Here is a 22,333-nt window from a genome sequence, read left to right as displayed (position 1 = left end):
ATCTGAAGATTTAGGTTTTATACCAAATTGGGGAGGATTTTAGCTGTTACTTCTTTGAATACTCTTTCAAAGCCTGCCGCCCTCTTTCTCATTGTCTTCCAAGCTCCGACAATACAATTATTAAATATTATATTGCAGTAGCACAAATCCTGAGGCTCCATTTTTATTTTACATCTAACTCTTTGTTATTCAAACTGGATGGTTTCTACTGCTCCATATTTAAGTTCACAGACTCTTTTCTCCATCTATCCCATCTTGCTGTACCTATTGAGCTTTTTATTTTTGTTGCTGTAATTTTCAGTTCTAGCATTTCCGTTTGTTTCTTACTGATATCTTCTATTTCTTCTCTTTTCTTTTTTGGTACTAGGATTAAACTCAGGGGCACTTAACCATCGAGCCACATTCCCAGCACCTTCTCCTTTTTTTAATGTTTTATTTTGATGCAGGGTTTCACTAAGTTGCTTAGGGCCTTGCTAAATTGCTGACGCTGTCTTTAAACTTGTAATCTTCCTGTCTTACTTAGTAAAAGTATCTGGGAGATCTTTCCATGCCAGTATATAGAAAGGTTTCCTGTTATTTTTACTTCTGCATAGTATTCTATTGATTGCGGTAGCATAGTTTCCCTATCAATGGTCATTTGAGCCACTGGGATTACAGGCATGCACCACCATGCCTGGCTTAATATCTTCTATTTCTTTGCTAAGATTTTTAAAAAATTTTTTAAAATCATGCTTTTAATTGCTTTTTAAGCATTTTAATGATGGCTATAAAAAGCACTGTTAGATAATTCTAACATCTGTGTTGTCTTGGTGTTGGCATGTAATAACTCTTTCCAATTAATGTTTTCTTCATTGGTATGACTAGTGATTTTCAATTCAAATCTATATATATTGGATAAGATGTTATGAGATTAGGATCTTATTTAAATCTTTTTTGTTAGCAGGACTCCTTTATTACCACTCTGATAGGGAGAAAAGGATATAGCTAGGTGAGGTTAAAAGTCAGTCCCACTGGCATGAGAGGGAAAGGGCAGGAGTGGAAGTTCCAGCTCCCTATGAGTTCTCCACTGAAACCACCCTTCTGGAAGTGCAGGGGTGAGCCTTACTACTCTGTGTGGTTTTCACTGCCACTGCATTGAGGACTTGAATAGATCTCATACTTGCTGAGTGTGCTCAAAGTCCTGACTCCCCACTAGGCCTCCTCTGGCACCATCATGGGGGAGCAGCAGGTGCTCCTCATTACCACTCCACAGAGAGGCAAATACCAGCTCCCCACTTAGGCTTCTCTAGCAATGCCTCAGGAGAGTTTAGGGAAGGGGGAAGGCTGTAGCCCTTCCTTATTTGTTTTTGTGGTATTTAGTAGGAGTAGAGGGATTGTTTACAAGTTTTCTGCCTTTCTATGGCTTTGGGTTTTTTGTTGTTGTTGTTGTTGTTGTTCTTTGACTAAAGGGACTAGGCTTTGGGGGTGAAGGGGCTTCTTTTGCCTGTATTTATTGGGATTTCTAGGCTGCAGGCTTCTTTCAGCTCACAAACTGGGATATATAAGCAAAACAGAAAACCCAGAGATCTTACCACTGTGCCATTCCCCAGATCCCAAGGTCCTTAGCCAGTCTGCCTTCTCCTATCTACCTTTCAAACTCTTTTCATGTTTTATTTATATCTAATATCCAGCATTATTGGCTGTATTTAGTAGGAAGAACAGGGGGAAAATACATTTCATATTTCCAGAGGCCAAAGTCTCAACTTAGTTTAAGAAAATATTTCGTCCAGTCTTTCTTGTCATTCTCAGTGGGTAGTTGGTCTTCATTAAGCTAATCTGCCACTGATGGAAGACTTTGGCCATTTGTTTTAAACCTTCAATATTCATATTGACAGCACTCATTTTGATTTGGTTTTCATAAACATAACTCTCTTAACTACTTCCTGAAGATAAGTCTCTATATTGTCCTCCAGAAAGAATGACAGAGACTGGGAAAAAAATCAATTATTGATACGAAAAAAATGCTAGTTTAAAATTGTATCCATATTGGAAATTACTAACAAAAATAACATTTGGATACTGTGTAGGAAAGTTTTTTAAAAGTATTTGATACATAGTTTCAAAATTATTTATATATACTTATAGATATATCCTAACCTATTTTTATCTTTGGCATAATATAAATGAAACAGTCTACACATGCTAATAATTTTATCTAACAATGTGTTGTGTAAAATTTCTCACAAAATAAAAAAAATGTATGGGGTATTTATAAAAAACAAATTTTAATTATATAGGAAAAGACTCTTAATTGTAGCACTGTTTATAACAGAAAAAAGGTTGGAATCAACCCAAATGACCATTGATAGGGAAACTATGCTACAGCAATACAATGGAATACTATGCAGAAGTAAAAATAACAGGAAACCTTTCTATGTATTGTCATGGAAAGATCTCCCAGATACTTTTACTAAGTAAGAAAGGAAGTGTCTTACATTTTATATAAAGAAATAAAACTGTGTATGCATATTTGGTAGTATCTGAATACAGAAATACAGAAACACTGTATACAAGAAATCATAAAAGTGGTAACTATGAAGGAGTGGAGAGAGGGGCAATAGAAAGAGAATGGAAATGAGACCCCTCAACATTAAATTAATGGTCTTATTACGTCTATTTTCAAACTTTTATTACCCACTCAAATCCTAGAGGAAGAAACTCGTTTAACTTTTTATTTTAAAGCTGATTTTAAAATATAATTAATAGTTCACAATAAAGAAGATTGAAAGGTTTGCTGTTATTCTGTAATATTTGTATTTTCTGTATTCTATGAACCAAAGAATCCTCACTGCAAGTGCCTCTTTATCTTGCTGTACTCCATCACTGCAAACTGCAGTCCTACCACAGCCATGTCCCACAAATGCCAATGCTATCAGTCAGCCAATCACAGGGTCTTCTCATTGGAGAGATACAGCCATCCTGTCATCCAATTCAGCCTTGGTTGGGCAAAAGAACTGGGATAGGCCAGCACAGGGTAACCACTCCTTGCAAACAGACAGGACAAAGCTGTGGCTGCCCCTACCTCCATTTCCTGACCTGATGGCTGACAGGTACAATTTGGTAGCCACCTGACTTTTAAACACTATCTAAAAGAAGATTTAAACTCTAGGAATGACAATTGTTCTGCTAAAGCGTCATTCACAGAAAATTGGTTTTGGAAAGAATGTCTCCCTTTGGGTCATTTTTCAAAATAGCTGCTGGAAATCAACAAAGAAAACGGCTGGTCAAACTCATTTATCTTCACAATAAAACACTACAACGTGGCAATGAATAGGGTTTAAGTCAGCAGAGAATTTCACTCATGTCCTTAATCAAAAGATCAGTACTATTTATTATGGAATAAATATTGCTTTTTTCCTTTCATCCATTCTTGATATAAATTGCAGACATAAATTAAATATTACTTTCCTTCTACTCTAAATTCGATAACTTAAAGAGAAACTTTAAAAAACTGAGAACCCAATGAGTATTTTCATTTGGGCACATTTTTAATAATCATCTAGGAACCAAATGAAGATACTCATGTAGGCAAAATCACTTCCTTGTACATGAACCCTGACATTTCCTAGTGAAAACGGGCCTACCAATTTCATTAATGCAAACTGGCAATTGTGCTTTAAATATTTATGAGCCTGCCATACTCCAATTTTATTTGGGCTTAACATGTTACACTTAATACTAGGCATTGAAGCCTATGGCAATTAGACTCGGAGCCATTGTTCCAGTTTCTTCCCCGTGCATGGGGAGGGAAAGGAGGATAAGCTATGTGGCTTATTGGTTGATAACATGGGCTCTGGAGTCCATATGCCTGGACTCAAGACTAGCCTCCACAGATCCTAACTGTGATCAGCCTCTTTGTGCCTCGGTGCACTTGTATGCAAAACAGGAATAATAGCACCTACATTAAAGGATTCTGAGGCATAATTAAAATAATTCATGCAAACTGCTTCACACAGTATCTGACTTAAGTCACTGCTCAATCAAAATTCCCTATTCTATTGCTCTCCTGCATGTGCCTCACACTCCTGTTCAACTAGACTGCTTCCCACCCCATAAGAGTACTCTGCTCTTGTCCCTCTGTACTTCGTTCTCACTATTTTGAGTCTGGAGCGACCTACTGTTTATTCTTTGGCCTGATGAAATTTTCTTCCCCTTTAAGATGCATCTCATTCTGTGGACCAACATGACTTGCCCCTGTTGGCTTGTACCTCCATTACTCTCTGTTTGCAGTTCTCTTATATTAACCCTGACATCCATTACAGTAATTTATGACCTTGCCTCCTTCATGTATAAGGTCTGTGTCTTACTAGGCTATTTATTCTCTATTGTATTTAACAATCTGCCAGGAGTGGTACTTAAAAAGCACTTACTGGATTTGAAATGGTCACACTTACTTGTAAAAGCATAATATGTTACCTATAACAGATGTTCTCTCATAGGAAGTTTATTAAGATTAAAAGAGCTCATGCATGTAAAGGGTGACTAACAAGCTATTATTTTATAATTATCAACAAAAACTAACATTTCTTGAATGTCTACTTATGTGCCCAGTGTGGTATTAAGTATTATACATGTGTGAATTCCTTAAAACACGGGTAGGTGTGATAATTCCCCTTGCAGAGTAGATGAGATATAGGTGTTTTATAAATAACTACTAAAGAAAAATGGTTAAGATATGTCAAATTTAAAAAATAATGAAACTGGCCATATGATTTAAAAAGTTGAAGCTGGGGGTAGTGGCACATGCATGTAATACCAAGCAACTCACAGGGCTGAAGCAGGAGGATTGCAAATACCCACCCGGACAACTCAGCAAGACTCTATCTCAAAAATAAAAGAGAAAAGTTCTGGAGATGTAGCTCAGTGGTAGAGCACCCTAGGTTTCAATTCCTAATAATGCATACAAAACAACAACAACGACAACAAAACAAAGTAGAAGAGAGTAGTGGAATCCCTTAATACTTCACAATATAGTTTTAAGGATCAAAATAATTCAAGTAATGGAAAGGTAAAGGAAAATTTTCAAATCTTAAAAATGAAAAGCAGTATTACGTGAATTTGTATCCAGTGTTCAGGATCACTAAAGATGAGAGGAAAGTAAATGGGCCTTAGAACCGCTGTAAGCCACAAACCCCTCAAGTGTAAAACAGGCCAGTAACTAACTGGAAGGGACAACTCAGGGTTGCTGTGAAGGTTGAATCAGATGATGCCAGTAAAGTGACTGAAACAGAGTAACAATGAAACACATATCCATGTAATCTGTTTCTATCATGATATATGTTCTCAGTTGTCTAATAAATGAAGATATAAGGACATGATGCGTGAACAAAATCCAAAGTTCATTCAAATTTTCTGAGGCCCCAAGTGTTCTCAATTCTAGCCAGTTTGAAAACACTGTCAAGTTAGTTTTATCTTTTCTCACTGTCATTTTACATAACAGTAGAAATAGACATCAATAACAACAAAGGCCCAGAAAGGCATAAAGAAGGAGAATGTGAATGCCAGGATAAGCCACAAAGGATGTATTTATTTTCTAAAATGAATTTCTTTGGAATTCAAGGAAATGCCTACTTCCAATCCCACATGCATATCATTGTCAAGTCAAATAAGAAACAAATTATTAGATCTTTGTGCAATGCTTTCTTGTATACTTTACAAACAAAATTTTAATGTTTTTCTTCTGTTCATTTTACGTTTTCATACTGATAAAAGAAAGAAATAAAGCACCAAGGATTTGAAAGGCAAAATGCACAATAGCAAACAAATTGTGTTTTCTTTTTCCAAGCATAATTTTATAAGCCATTTAATGAGAATAGAAATCATTTTAAAAAATTTAAAAGGAGACTTAAAAATTCCTTTTGGTGAGTCTGGTTTCCTGGTATCACACTATGAATCACTTTAAATCGAGGCTATATAAAGCTTAAAATTTTTAAAAATGATGACACAGATGGAAAATAAAAATGCTTTGCAATGATTCATATGCATATCCCCTACAGTACATGCATTTCTTTTTAAAATCTGCATTTCTAAAGGCACGAAAATAATCAGTTTCTACAAAAGGTTCCAAGGCATTAATGAGATTTATGAGATTTCCTATGGAAAAAAAACTGACTGCTGTGCTGAAGTATGCCTGTCATCTGCTGTATACCAGCACAATCCTGGCTTTGAATGCTATGAATGGAAACAGAGAAGACAGGAGAGAAGCCAAGTGGTAGTGTGCCCTTTGGTCTAGATACAGAGCTGCTCACATAGGACAGCATGCTTTAAACTTTTACATTCCACTGCTGAGGAAAAGCTGCCAAATACTAAAACCCTATTCAATGAGATAACGTATGTAAGGCACTTCTTTCCAAAATAAAATCAGAGAAAAATCACTGCCAAATTTTAATTTTTGATTAAACAAAATAACTATCATATATTACCATTAATAATTTATGAAGAGAAGGATATTTCAACATCTCCAAGACAGGAGAACCATAATTACAAAATAATGGCCAATTTATGAATTAAATAAATTTAACTCTGGGTGAATTCATTATAGGACTCTTATCTTCCTTGTGTGAAGGAACCATGAAATGTTCACCACAACACAGCACCATCTGCAGTCCAACATTTTGCAGTCATTAACAGAGGACAAAAATGTGCCAGAAATCTATGAAATATCTATAATTGGAGTATTTTATTTGATATGTTTAAAATAAGGGGAAATGATAATAAACACCTTTTTTTTTTTAATATTTATTTATTTTTTAGTTTTCGGCGGAAATAACATCTTTGTTTGTATGTGGTGCTGAGGATCGAACCCAGGTCGCACTCATGCCAGGCGAGCGCACTACCGCTTGAGCCACATTCTCAGCCCAATAAACACCTTCTTTATATAAAATATTCTGTCCTAATATAAATTTAGGATGTTAAGTATATGATTATATTATCAATGCCTAAGTGGGTTTATTTATTCTCTTTAATAAGCACAATCACTGAAATGACTGAATCAATAAAGTTGAACCTAATCATCAGTTTTCTGCTCCTTCTTTTTTAGAATAAATGCCCAGAATATTTACTGGAAAACAGCCTTCAAAGTAGTAAGTTTATGCATTAGTTATTTTCTGAAACACACAAAGTGCTTCAATTTACATGTTATACACATGGATACTCTCAGCATTCTTTAAATACACATGTTGAATAGACAGTTGGCACATTATGAAAAGCAAAATGGATAGAAAAAGCATGGATTAGAAAAGTTAAATCCAACTATTGGTTCATTTTATATTCTTATTGTTTGATTAAAATAATAAATATATCTCAAAACTTATTTTTTTCGAATTTATATTTGCTTTAATAAACTTGGAATTTATAAAATTAAGGAAACACCATCAAAAGTTTTCAGAAAATGACATTACCTAGACCACTTTCACTTTTTGAGGAATTTTTAAAATGCAATGGTAAAACTACTTTTACCCATTGCTAGGGTGCAATATGGCTGAAGTGCTAAAAGTTAAAGTAAGATTACGCAAGTGCAACATCTACAAAATTAGCACATATGTTCAAATTACTCCAAGCAGAATGTGGATAACATTCTCTGGTTAGAGACAGTTTCAGATGTTAATTCTTCTTCCTTTAGGCAACCTTTATATGGATTATCCTATCACGCATTAGCCTCAAAAGGACCTCTACATTTTGGAATGTGAAGTATTAAGGAAGTGAATCATAAGCATTTTAAGTCTGTGGTATTTATTGGGCCCCAAATTTTAAAATTTTATGTTTATAAATCTTGGCTAAAATTTATTTTTGGTGTTACTAATGGTTTTAAAGTCTAATTTTTTAGAATGGTGGGACAGAGCGACTAACAACTTAGGCTCCGAGGCAGATGACTAATCCCTGGCTCCACAACTTATTAACTCTGAGAAATTTGATTTATTATGTAATCTCTCTGTGCCCCAGATTTCTTATCTTTGAAATGGGTAATAACAGCACATACTCTTGAGGTTGGGAGATCATATGGGATAACATTTAAGGTACTTAGAACATAGCCTGATGAATATGCTCATTAGTGTTAGCCCCTATTATTACTGTACTAATTATTATAATGTAATAACATAATTATGCTTATTGTTACTATTATTATTGCTACAACTTACTCCCAGATATTTGAAAAATCTACTACATGTATAGAAGAGTATCAAGAGAGATGAACATAGTTTAAGAACACAGTTTCAGTTCTGGCACTGAAAATTTCATTGGAGGAGCAATGTTCCAGAAGTTAAGAAAACAGAAAATTAGAATCCTTATTAATAAGTGGTATCAGTTTTCTCTACCAAAAAAGAAATACTAAATCCTGTATCCTAGAAGCCAAGCAGCAAGAATGTGCTCTACTGAAAGCCACTCACCCCTTGTTCATCCAGCTTCATGAGCTGCTCTGTGACTTTGGGAGTGTTGAAGGCCAACCGCAAGCATTGGACATTGAGCTCGGGGATCACGTGCTCCAGCACTTCTTTCAAAGGAAGCCCTCTAGCCGTCGAGTGCTTTGCTGTTGAAGGAATAGCATCTTCTAAGACAGAACCTCTCAGTGTCATGAGCTGAAAGAGAGACAGGTGGCACAGTGAGGCCTCTCAGGGGGCATGAAATTGTTGAATAGGTCACATGCTCTGGAGGCCTATCTTGCAGGCTCCTTACTGAGCTGGGAAATGACTTTTGTTGATTGAACCAATGAGGAACAAAGATTGTGAAGAGTGAGATAACAAACTTTACACATAAAAAATTAGGTCAATATTTTCAAAAGACCAACACAAGTTCACAGGAATTCATGATAAAGTATTCCAAGGATATTTAGGTAAGTGGCACATAAAACATTCCCTTAAAAAGTCAGTAAGAGGGCTGGGGTTATGGCTCAGTGGTAGAGCGCTTGCCTAGCATGCTTGAGGCACTTAATTCGATCCTCAGCACCACATAAATGTAAAATAAAGATATTGTGTCCACTTAAAACTAAAAAAAAATATTTTTTTAAAAAGTCAGTAAGAGCAAGATTTCTATATGGCCATACAATGCCACAAAGCATGCTAACAAAGAAGTTAAGGAGATACCCCAGAGAGACATCTGAAGAAAAAATGCATAGAATTTGAACGTTGCACTTTTGAATTATAAAAGGTAAATGCCAGGATAAAGTTTTAAGTTTCATAATGCTTTGTTGACAAGCATAAACTGTTCACATCTCCAAATGCTGCTATAATAGGACAATGATTATAGTACAGCAGTACAGCACTGGAAATTGCTTTATGTTTTCCCTTCTTTCTTAAAATATCTTCTATTATAAAATAGAAGCAAAGACATCTCTTTACATAATGATGATTTGCTGGAGCAAGTTAACTAGACATGAAGCCTGACATGCTCTTAATTTCCAAAAATTTTCACATGGCAAAATTGTTGCCATAATATAAATACTGTTTGATGGCATAAGAAATGCACCAAACTGAACAAATACCCAGTAAATGTGTAGGTTGTAAGACATTCTACTGCAATCAGAAAGCTGACAGAGGAGTACTTATGAAGGGAAGTGTGTGGCGCGGAAGAGGGTGAGAGATGAGAAATACACAAGTGCGACCAGGGAGAGAGGTGTTTACTCAGAAAAGTATCAGGAGACCAAGTCCTACGAGGCCAGAGGCACAGGAGGCACCATAGTGGCTCAGGGAATAATGGAAGGCCCTGGCAGAAGGAATGGCATTAGAAAGGGATTGTAGAATAAAGGAACAATTTCTACAAAAAGAAAATATCAGATAAGATGAGCAAAGGTATAGAGATAGGAAAAACCAGGGTGAAAGAAGAAGGAGTGATTGCTACAGCTGGACCAGAAAGAACCAGGGAGGAGTGATGATGGAGCTGTGAGCTGGGGGGAGCCAGGACCCACAGCAGAAGACCCTGAGGCTGACTGAGGGATGTGCACCTCATCACTCTCCTGTGTGATCACAGGACACATTCAGATGGGGAAAACAATATATAATTTCAGAAACTAAATTGGCAAATGAGATATGAGAGGAAGAAACTGGAAGCAGAGAATACAGTTAGGAAGTTAAAAGTCTTTAGGTAACAGGCAAAGAAGGCATGATATAAGATTAGCAGGGAAAAGGAAATCCAAAGGAAGCACGGCCAGGAAGTAAAATCTGTAACATCTGCCAACTGATGGAGGGAAGAGAGATAGAGGTTAGGGAAAACAAAATGTATCAGTATCTTACTCTCAACAAAAGAAATGGTACTGGAGGTATTTGCAATATATTTATTTAATGAGGATCTTCTACCCTTAAATGATTTCAAATAACGCATAGAAAAATCATCATTTACATACTATCTCATTTGACAGAAAGTGTTTTTGTTTTATAAATTATGGGCAATGGGTGAACAACTCAGTAACTACTGGGTTCTCCCCTTCATGAGATAATACATGCCTGGATAGGGGACCACAAAGACTGGGAGCATTTTCAATTTAGAAGCCAAGACCAGAAATGCACATCATTGCATCCTGCACAACAGAAAGACAAAGGCTAACTTTAAAGTCAAAGAAGATGAGGAAAGAATGACTCATTTTTACATCTGACTCACTGGCACTATGTACTGATATTTTCATTAATGGCTTCCAGAAACAAGGAGAAGAGTCTTCATAAAAATCTTTGAGCTTCTGAGTTTAAAAATACTCATATGCCAGAAGACTGTTCACAAACAAACCACTATATCTACAAATTAATGGAAGGACTTTTTTGTTGATGTTTTGCAATGACTGACTTCTACTGAGATGAAAGAGATTGGCTTCTGTCTCTGTTACTGGATGCCATTCACTAAAGCCATGGGAGTGCCAATGTCAATGCCATGACCGTGTTTTCTTTTTTTTTTTTTTCAATATACTGATTGGCTTGGGAAGTCCCTAATATAAAGTTAAGTGTTATTTTGTTGTACATCTAATAAACTTGCTTCAGTAAAACAAGTGAACTGACTGAACCACAAGGTCCAGGAGCGTGGGCAGGACCAACATTTAAAAATACCTCTACCAACGGGCATTAGCAATTTCACCTCTATAGCAAGTCTTATACAGGCATTAAAATTGAACCATATATAAGGATTATTTTTCTTGGAAAGCAAAAGATTACAGATAAGTTAGTGGTGATCAATTAAATAAACACTAGAGGAAATAAATGCTGGAGGGAGGGAGAAAAGAAAAAAAGGAGAAAAGAGAAGAGGGGGAGAAAGGGAAGAAGGGAGGAGAAAAGAGAGAAAGAACAGTTTAATTTTATTATAATTTTTCTTCTCTTGAGATTCTGGGATGGAACCCAAGGCCATGCACATGCTAGACAAGTGTTCGACTATGATTCTTCACCCCCAGTCTCTTGAAAGGACTACTTTAGGCATTAGGCGTATAGTAAAGAACAACTCAGATAAAAGTTTCCACCCTCACAGGGCTTACAATAGTAAGCAAACAAAATTTAAAAGCACAATATGTAAGATAGTGTTAAGAGTTACTGAAACATAAAGCATGGAATCAAATTTAAAATGGGGTTGGGGTGGGACTCAATGGTACATCACTTGCCTAGCATGTGTGAGGCTCTGAGTTCAACTGGGACCATCAAAACCAAACCAGACAACAACAACAAAAATGTCATAAATGGGGAGGGAATAGAAATTTTAGACCCCGATGTGGAGGAAGGTCCCTCTGATGTATCAGAGAAGGCCAGAGGGAAGGACATGGGGAAGATGTTGTCAGAGGGAAGAATAGGGAGTACTGAAGTCCAGAGGCACAGGTATCCTGAGGTCACCTAGAGGGGAAGGAGGCCTCTGTGGCTGCAAGAGACTGAGCAGTAGGAGTTATGGGAGATCCTGAGATGAGGTGGCAGAGACAGCTGGGAAGTAGATATGCCAGGTCACTGAGCTATCAAGGACTCTGGCTTTTACTCAGGAGGATATGGAGAACTTTGAAGGGATTTTGAAGGAGGATGGGGCAGATATGGATTACATTTCAAAGAGATTCCCTCTGAGCTAAAAGGAAGCCCAGGTTCAGGGCAGAGGCAGGGAAAGGAGTTCTCAGAGCAAGGTCCAGGTTTGGGGGTGAGAATGGTTGAGATCTAGACTTGCAGTATTTTGAAGACAATGGACAAAGATTGCTTAAAGAACAGATTCGGGGGCAGGAGGAAAGGAGAAGAGTCAAAATGTGACTTCAAGGTTTCTGATCTGAACAACTACAATCCCCAGGTTACCAGGAACTGAACATCAATCTTTAACAACAAATGGCCATGGTATATTTTGTTGGATGATTGGTTTTGAGGCACTAGGAACTGAACCCTAGAACTTTCTGCCATTGAGCCACATTCCCAACCCCTTTTTCTTTTTAGTTTTGAAACAGGGTCTCACTAAGCCCAGGCTGGTATTGAGATTGCCCACTGCCAGCCTCATCCTCCTGGGTCACTAGGAATATGTAAGCGTGTGCCACAGCACCTGGCTAGCCCCAGTGTTGTGAACAGCATTTGACACGGGCACTTACAACAACAAAGGTGAAGGAAAAGGACCAAGGAAAAGAACAAAAAGGCTAACCCTGTGACCATAAACCAGAGGGAGGAGTCAGGAGCTAGGTGGGAAGAGGTGAGAGAATAGGAGGGAAAGACAAGAGTGGTTCCCAGGGCACAGCTGAGTCAAGATGTTGAAGAGTTACCAGCAGAAGCCAGAGACAGGGTCTGAGAAAGAAAGGGCCCCAAGGAAACTCCAGTACTCTGCAGGAAGGATGGGATAGGACAGTGGCAAGAAGCTTTGGATAATGGATAAAAATACCAACAAAAAGGAAGCAAATGATGGGGTTAAAATAAAATAGCCCTGGGAGGGGGAAAAAGATACAACAGAAAGGACGAAAACATTTGGAAGTAAGATGAGGGTATTCACAGAAATCTTGTGGATCTGGGAAGCTGGACAAGGGCAGCTGCCTGTGTCTACCTGCCAACACAGGACACTCCATAGAGGTGGCACATGGCTAAACCAGCAGCTTTGAAAGTGGGAAGGGACAGCTCTTCATTTCTCCCTGGCCGCTGTAAACACCACATTAGATTTAAAGTGTTGTTGTTAAAATCCCTATTTTTAATTTCCCCAGAGTTCAAGCTTAGGAACAATTACTAAGTGAAGCCAACTCCTGAAACTACCCTTGATTCAATAGGGGAAATGAAAACAAATGTACTATTTAAACCAGTTTCAAAACCATTATTTTCTAGATACCTCAAGGGTGTATTAGGCATTAATGCATAAGAATGATCTTAAAGAGAATTTAGGATTAAAGCTGAGAGGAAAACACACTGATAACTGGGACAATACCAATGTTTAGGGGAAAAATAAATAAATAAAAGATCCCATGATCCCAAACTTGTTCACAATTTTAAAAAGCTTTGTTGGCTATTTTAGTTTTGCTTTTCTTTTTTCTTAACTAGAGTTTCATTTTAAGATGAAAACCCATATATTATGTGTATTTAGACTCTAAAAGAGCCTGTTCAACCCACAAATGGAGAGTCTATGGTTCCAACTGTGTTATAGGCTTATACAGTGTTTGTCCAAGGTGCAGCAAAGTGAGGGTAGGAGAAATAAAGTTCCCTTTGCTCTTCTTGGCTCAAAAAATGTCCTCTGCCATAACCTGGACAACTGAGCTAAGTCTCAGGTAACCCGCTCTTCTCCACCAGCATGCCCATTTCTCAAGTTGGCTGGTGCTTTCCAGCTGTCCTGAGTGGGATTATGCAACTCCCAGTTGTGATTCTGAAGGCTCCGATCCCTTAGGTGACACTTCACAGACAGATCTTTCTCTGAATCAGAACTGCCTGTCATCTACTGCATCTATCCAGAGCTAGAATGCAGAATGGACCCAGAACTACCCACCTGGCCTGCCTCCATTGCCAGCAGTGTGAAGACAGGAGGAGCCTTGCTTGCTCCAAGGACACTGTGACCTTGTGCTATTGAATCTGCTATTGCTCTGCAACTGCTACTACTTTACTTTTTCCTACTTCAATTAAGCTTCAAATCTTTCTTATCTAGAACTTACCTCACTAGTTCGAAAGATCATTCGGTAGTTGTATGGAGATCCATTTTCCTTCATTTCTTCTGGTTTTTCCCTTCGTATGCTCACAGCAACTGGACCAAGATTCTCATCGGCCCCAAAATAGTTCCAGTGTTCTTAGGTAAAATAAGACAAAACCAAGTCAGAAAATTTACTTAACACTTGCAAATATTAGATTCTGCTCAGTATTTACTATCGCCACTCAGAAATTACTCTATCAATAAAATGTAAGCACACTTAATAGGTGTCCTTCAATGAGTTTTAAAAAATTAAGGCTACATAGGTTTCATTCTGGAGGAGATAACACTGAATAGAGAGGGCTTGCTGGGTTGTTTACTATGCCATAGCTAAATACTCTACCATAATTTCTTAGAAGAAATTTGTGTTTTTTCCCCCATATTCTACCATTTTAGTAAGCTACACTCTGTGTGCTCCTTGATTAGGGAAGGTTTTTGTCAGTATTTTAGTTTTCACTAAATTTTTTTTTTTTTTTAATTATTGGGAGTAGAGTTTGAGGAGAGCAAGATTTCCCCCAGATTAAAAATATGTCCCCAGTTTGGAGAGAGGAACAAGATGTCTGATGGAGTTAACTGAGCTTCTGAGTGCCCCAGGGAGGCAGAAGCCTGAATACAGGGCTCTGGGCATTACCAATGATTCCCATGTAGTGAGCACAAAAGGTACTCAACAAAGCCACTGAACCCAAGGGCTTGTGTGGGCTGGTTGAACAGGCAACTCCTAGGCAACCAGAGTGACCAGGTGATGATGAGTCTGGGGCCTTTCATCAGTGTACACAACTGCCCAACAACCCAACCCTAGGCACATCCTTGGGAGCAGGGAAAAGTCTCCACATGACTGGTGTCAAATTTACTTTTCATCTGACAAGAAGGAAGGTGGGGATCAAAATTAAATTAATTTATAAAAAATGTTGAGTTGATATTTACTGGGCACCTAAATATATAAGATTCTTTTAAAAATCAAATTTGTTGCTATGTATATGAGATGTTCACAGATGAGAAAATCCATACAACACAGAAATATATGAAAAGTGAGAGTAGATAACTTTTTCTTCAAACCTCCAAAATATTTTCTTTACATTGTTCCTTTACACGTGAAATGACTAAATGACCAACTTGTGAAATGGTACATTATTTGCATACAAAATGCACAACTATTTGAAAATTCATGTTATTTCCATACAAAATATATAAGTATTTGAAAATCCATGTGAATAATTAAAAATTATAGCATAACACATCTAATCATGTGGTTTTAAAGTTTAGATAATGTATAAAAGTATAAATACTAAAGCACAATTACAAGAAAAAAATCATAAATATTGAGGGCTCTTTAAGAATATTATAATCCATGGAAATTCAAAATAAGAAAAACACACAATGGGAATACAGGCAACAAACGTCTCGTTATGGACAACTGAGAAACAACCCAATAAATGTCACAGAATTCATGTACAAACATTCATGTACACCCTTCAAAGCACAGCACATGAGAATCACACTCAGAGGTTATTTACTCTTACTTTGCACACAATTCTAATAAGCTTGCTTGTCTGGTCTTCAAGCCCACTGCTTTATTTCAGAGGTGTGATAACTCCAGATGTTGACAAAGTCCAGGGTGTAGGGCTGATACAGACTTGCATGCAGACAGCAATGTGATAGAACAACTGACAACAAGGAAGAAAACAGAAAGGGAGGAGACAGAAATAGTATAAAAAAGCGGACAAGAACTTAAAGAAAAACAAGACAGCAATCTGGGGCCACTTACTGAAGGAGCAAAGAGCTTCCATTAACACACTTCAATACTCTCAGAGGATGTTTTAACACTGCACTACAGGACAACAGCAGATGTGTCAAAGATGAGCGTGAGTTGCATTCATTATAATCTGCTCCTTGCACTTTACAGATCAGTCACAACCAACTCTAGAAACTCTTTAAATATACCCCATGTACCTCAAGAAGGGCAGGTGGAGACACAGGGCCACTATTAACTCTTCACGGAAAACCTCAACTCGTCCTAGTCCTCTCCTCAAGCTTTCCCTGGTCAGCTTCCTTTCCGCTCCCTCAGTGCTAATGCTTTACACATCCTCTGTTCTCATTAGCCTCCCCATCACCTACCTCCTCAATCTCAGCCAATGACAATGCTGTCTATTTCACAAAATACTTCCTCCTCCTTTATCACCACTCACAAATTTATCTGCAGCCTGACTCTGCTTCCTTTTCCCTCCAATCCAAGATCTAGCTCCTGATATCTTTCTTGTTCCACCTTTCCAGGGATGCCAATTCCTTGGTCACCCTCTCTCTTCACTGCCTCCCTCTCTCCTTGCACATTCCCATCACCATCAGGTTAAAGTCCCCTTCATCGTTTTTACGCAACTTACCCTGGCTCCAGCATGATAGGTGAATGGAGAATGAAAAGGAGCCAGGGTAAGTTGGCTGGATAAGCCAGGGTAAATTGGAGGAGATAACACTGAACAGAGAGGGCCTGCTGGGTTGTTTACTATGCCATAGCTAAATACTCTACCATAATTGCTTAGAAGAAATTTGTGTTTTTCCCCCCCATATTCTACCATTTTAGTAAGCTACACTCTGTGTGCTCCTTGTCTAAGGGAAGGTTTTTGTCAGTATTTTAGTCAGGGCTTTGGGCATTACCAATGGTTCCCATGTAGTGAGCACAAAAAGTACTCAGTAAAGCCACTGAACCCAAGGGCTTTGGTTCTTTCTTCCATTGAAAACTTGAAAAACCTGCCTAATTTCTCACATTAGAATTGTTAAAATCTGATTTCCACTATCTGGGTCGCCAATGACTACCTTAAAGTTAAAGCAAATGGTACTTTTGTTCTTACCTTAACGCAAACTCTCCAGAGCATCTAGAGCAGATAATCAGTCATTTTTTCCTAGGAGCACTCTTCTTTCTCCTTTCTATGGCATCACCTGCTTCTGACTTTCCTTGTACCACTCTAGGCTACTCCTGCTGTTTTCTTTCCCTTTCACCTTGAATATCCATCCACTCAGAGACTTCACTTCCATCCCACCATTGACAACATCTGTAAGTCTCCATGTCCGCTCCAGACTTGTCTAAGGCCTAGGTCTCTACATTCACCTAACAGAAAACTCTCTGTCCCACGGGAATCTGCAAAAGAGAATGCATCACCTCCCACATAAACATACCCAGTACAACCCTTCATGCAGGCCCCATGTCAGCAACTGCTACCAAATTCACCAGTGAGTGCTCTGGCTAGACCCACTGCCATGCCCTGTGAATGCTAGTTCCTAAATATCTCTCAAATTGGTCCACTTTTCCCCCTACTGCCTATGACTTAGGATATTTTCCTGAGTGTAATAATTGGTTGTCTTTATCCAACTCAGAGCAGTACAATGATTCATCTAAAATGCAAAGTCTGACTGACCACGGCTACACTTAAAGTCCACCTCTGGCTTCCTGAAGAGTCTCAGACTTTCCATGGCTCCCTAAACCTGCTCATGACCTCTTGGCCATTCTCAACTCAAACCTTTTGCTCATCCTTTCAAATTCTGAGCACCAACTTGTCTTTCAGTTGTGAAAACTTACTGTACTCTTTTTCCATCTGAAAAACTGCCTGGAACATTCTTGCCACAACACTTCTTCTTTTGACTAAATCCTCTCAACTTTTAGGTTTCATCTGAAGGACCCCTTAAGGACACTGGTGCAAATGAAAGGGTAACACTAATACTTGATTTAAAAGTGTTAAGAGTTAATAAAATAGTGAATCCAAATATTTAATACGCCACAAATACAAAAATATAGAATCATTACAAAACAAAATATATAAATTGATGAAAATATAATTATTAAATAATCATTTCATTATTACTTGGCAGATAAAAACAATGTGATTTAAAAAATAAACCCAATATATAATAAACTTAAATATTAAATTAAAGTCTAAAAATGAAGGATATTTTGTTACTAATAAATTATCATTCAAACTTTGTGTATGCATGTGTGTCATTATCAAAACCTGAGTATATTTTTGTGCAATTTTCCCTAGCTACTGAAGTAGTAAATTCTGAGTTGGGGGAATGGTAATGAGATAATTATAAACTAACTTCAAACATATTGTTTAAACTCTATCTTCAGATAAACCCATCTCTAGTTTGATAATGGTGGAAAGATCTCTTTTAACTTATGTACCTATTTATGCAGATATTGTGTGTGTGTGTGTGTGTGTGTGTGTGTGTGTGTGTGTTACTGAGAACTGAACTGAGGACCTCATGCATGACCACACCTCGTTTTAATTGAAAAGACAGTGCTAGCTAGTATTTCCAAAACAGCATTTCCAGGCAGTCATCATGTATGTTAGTTCTACTGGTATAGATGAAGATTTTGGTCCAGTTTCTAGTGTTGAACTCACTACTATCATGATAGACTCTACTTGTTCAAAAGTCAACTTGACTTAAAAATTGTTTTTATAATAAAAGTTGAGTTTTGGTTCACTAACTATTTTTCTGCTTCTAAGAATTATGGATAAAGAGAAAAAACAAAAACAAAAAGAACCTTTTCTATGTGAACACAAATTTATCCAACTCAAAATATAATGTAGCATTTTGCCATCCAGTAGAGAATAGTTCAGCAAGTCACCTTAAATTGAATTTTAAGAATTTTTAGACTTTGATCTCAAGACAAAGGTGTTAGAGTTGACATCCTCAGCCTGGACCTTCTGGCAACTCTTGGCTCTGCCTGTCCTTCAGCTTCACTGGAAGGCAGTACCCCCCTCACAGCCTCCTGGCCTCTGGGCAGCACTTCTGTATTTGCTCCTTGATGCAGCATATTTTATTTTTTCCCTACCATCCATCTACCTCTATTTTGTCTAGTTGAGCTAGTCATCAGCTGCAGGGAGCCCTTCCAACCACATTCAGCTCTTTCTTTCTGATTTGGGAAAATCAGAAGGGAAGGGGAACAAGAACAGGGAGTTATGGATGAGTGGAGTGAGAAAAAGGAAGAGAAACTGTTTCCTTGTACTTTTCAGGATGAGGAAAGTAAGAGGAAGAAAAGGGAAAGTGAGGAGAAACAGAAGACTCAAGGAAGTTGGCTAAAGCTGCTACTGAATGGACTGAAATATTGATATCACACTGCCAAATACAGTGATTTAGAACTGGCCCACCAGAGTGCCCAATACCAATACTGCAATCACTATGTTCGAATGATACAGTGCAGCAAAGGTAAGCAAGTCACTTTACCAAGTAACCATGAAAATATAGATATTCCTTTTTTACAGATATGGCAACTATGGTTTAGAGAGGACAAGTCATGAGTAATATATACCAGAACTGAAACACAACCGACTTCAAAGCTCTTTTTCTTAGCCATTATATATAGCATTACATTCCCAGAAGTTTCTAAAATCTTATTAAGAATAAAAACTAGTTAAAATTTGATGCCTGAAGGGATAGGCTATTTATCTAGTCAGATCACATACAATGTTTTATTCCCTGATATGCCATACAGCCAAGGTTTTCCTGTGTTAAGGGACAAAGGTACCAACAACACATCCATACATGACTGATTCCTCCTCCACTTTCAATGCTCTACTCAATACCTCAGCGTGTATTTAACCTGGAGTTCTATAAGTTCTAGGTTTTGAATTTTAAAAGGGATAATATAAAGAGTGCTATGTACCTATATGTGCAAATATAGTGTGTGTGTGTGTGTGTGTGTGTGTGTTGCTGAGAACTGAACCCAGGGCCTCATACATGACCACACTTTGTTTTAATTGAAAAGACAGTGCTAGCTAGTATTTCCAAAACAGCATTTCCAGGCAGTCATCAGGTATGTTAGTTCCACTGGTATAGCTGATAAATACTTTTGCCATCACTAGGATTCCACATTAATACCTGTATTTTTGGCTGATATATTAATAATAACAAAATTTTTACAATCTTGAAGATGAGAAATAGTGAATAGGTCAAAGCTCCACTGATTTAAATATGATAGTCAAATCACCTCTGCACACACACCTGCACACAGGCGGAAAAAGATTAAGCCCAGCATTTTACTGTAAAGGAGAAAAGGATAATAGAGTCACAGAGTTAGAGGCTTTCAACCAGCAATTTTGGATTGTTCATACTGGTTTTCATGATATCTGTAGGCTGTGTATTAATATTTTAGTTGTACATTTCCCTAGGGACACCAGCTTAATCTAGACTGAGAGTGATCATGAACATAAAAATACATTTTAATTTTTTAATAAATAATTTATACAATTATAACTTATGGGTTAACATACTTCTGTATGATTATTAAATTTTTAAATAGGGAAAATAAGCATTATAAACCCAAAGCAAAGAAGCACGATGCCAACAAAGCTTAGTTACTATCTCATGCCTAACAGAATTAGAAACAACTTTTCTGAAATGGAAAAACAAGGAACATCAGCCCTGGGATGAAGCTGTAATATATTCGTACATGAAGGCGGCAATGTGGATCAGAACCAACCATTTTAGAAAGCAGAATGGCAATATATGCTAAAGTCACAAAAATATTCACATTCTAATCTTAGAGTTACCCTGACTATACAGAAGGGAAAATAAAAAACTCTTCAATTTTCTCTGGAAAAGACACAAATCACTGCAGAAAAGGGATGTTTTCTACAAATAACAAGCAGACAGACTTGAGCCTCACTATGTGTCAGCAGACCAAAGAATGGACCTTACCTGAATTAAAGCTATGTCACCAGTTTTAACGTGCTTTGTAAAAACAGCCTACTTGGGAAGCTAGAAGTTCATAGACATGAACTCTGACCCTTAATATTTCCATTACATAGAGAATTTGGAAACTAGACCACTCATCATAGCATGAGTTTCTATGAAACTATTTCTCTCTGCTTGTTGGGTTCACAAAGTTCAAATGTTTTGGTTTTGTAAAACTTATTACATCTTATGATGACTATTAACTATGTTAGAAAGAGAATATAACTTAAAAGTTAGGAGAATTAAATAAACAAAATAATAAGTATTCTGCTTTTAAAATGAACTCTAGGTTTGCCAAAGTGAAGGTAGTAAAAGAATAACCGCTTAAAGAATAAATGTTTTCAGGAAGAGCACCACTCAGAGATTTCCAGTCTCTGGTTCCCAAAGGGGTTATCCTAATTATAAGGGTGGAGGTCCATGAGAACTAAGTAGCCTATGACTTTGCATCATAATCAAAAGCAGGTCAGAGTAATGGATGGGGACATTTACAAAGAGGATTGGCCACATGCCAGACTTCTGTCCCAAAGCACTGTATGAAACTTATAATTATTGTTGTGTAAGAGTAATTGCCTGCACTTACAGAGTGTGTATGACTCTTGAGGTTGAAATTCTTCTTTATACTGGTAACTACTAAAATGTGGGGTGATCTACTTGCAAAACTGCATGGAATTTGGGGGTTTAACACAGCATTTTTCTTAGCAGTCCCAAACAGACTTCTATCTTGACAATAACAGGTAAATTTTATTATGAAGTTATACTGACGATAATAAATTCTGTCTAAATGGTTAAAGGAAAAAAATATCGAGAAGTTTGGCACAGTGGCACATGTCTGTAATCCAAGGTAGAGGGGATGAGGCAGGAGGATTGCAAGTTAGTGAGATTCTGTCTCAAAATAAAGAATAAAAAGGGCTGACAGTGTAGTTTACAGGTAGAATGTTTGCCTAACAGATGCAAGGCCTGTATTCTATCCCTAGTACCTCAAAAACAAAAGGAAAACCCTATTTTATACAGGGAAAATTAAGATTAGCAGATCCATGAGAGTTTGTTTTCTTTTCTGACCAGCATTAGTCTAAGGCTAACAACTATCTTTTAAAAATTTAATTTAACTATCAAATGAAAATTTTTAGCCTATAACAAAGGTTCGAAATTAAAACATGTAAATATTCAAAATAGTCAAGAGAATGCTATACATTCTGCAATCTTAAACCTACCATCAGTTGTGTCTGCTAAAGTTTACAATGGTAAAAATCAGTCCCAGTAATGGCATTTTGTGTCTATGGCAATTAATTGGTGGTCTTGGTTAATTTCCACAAAACCACCATGACCACATGAAGACTTACCTGTGGTCTCATTTCCTTCAGAAATCTGCAAGATGCTATTCAGGAAGGCCATATGCACATAAGATCCTCACTGATCATACCTGAAGCTATATGTATTTTGTCTGATTTGTTTACTATTCCTTTCCAGGCTCTGTAACTCAATAAATGTA

The 22,333-nt window shown here is 37.4% G+C and overlaps 1 protein-coding gene across 15 annotated transcripts in view; it reads right to left on the bottom strand.

Annotated features, from left to right (window-relative positions):
- Sipa1l1 (signal induced proliferation associated 1 like 1) overlaps window positions 1-22,333 on the bottom strand; it is a 358,428-nt gene that overhangs the window by 102,422 nt on the left and 233,673 nt on the right. For all 15 annotated transcript variants that reach the window (XM_048798907.1, XM_048798909.1, XM_048798908.1 and 12 more), the window contains 2 exons: window positions 14,087-14,217; window positions 8,427-8,615 (listed from right to left, as the gene is read on the bottom strand). In XM_048798907.1, coding sequence (XP_048654864.1) covers window positions 8,427-8,615; window positions 14,087-14,217 — 320 coding nt within the window. The remainder of the gene's footprint in view (window positions 1-8,426; window positions 8,616-14,086; window positions 14,218-22,333) is intronic.

The sequence above is a fragment of the Marmota marmota genome, unplaced genomic scaffold (genome assembly GCF_001458135.2).
Source record: "Marmota marmota marmota unplaced genomic scaffold, marMar, whole genome shotgun sequence".
In the NCBI taxonomy this organism is placed as follows: Eukaryota; Metazoa; Chordata; class Mammalia; order Rodentia; family Sciuridae; genus Marmota; species Marmota marmota.
Note: the sequence above shows the minus strand (reverse complement) of the source record. Positions and strands in the feature narration are given on the sequence as shown.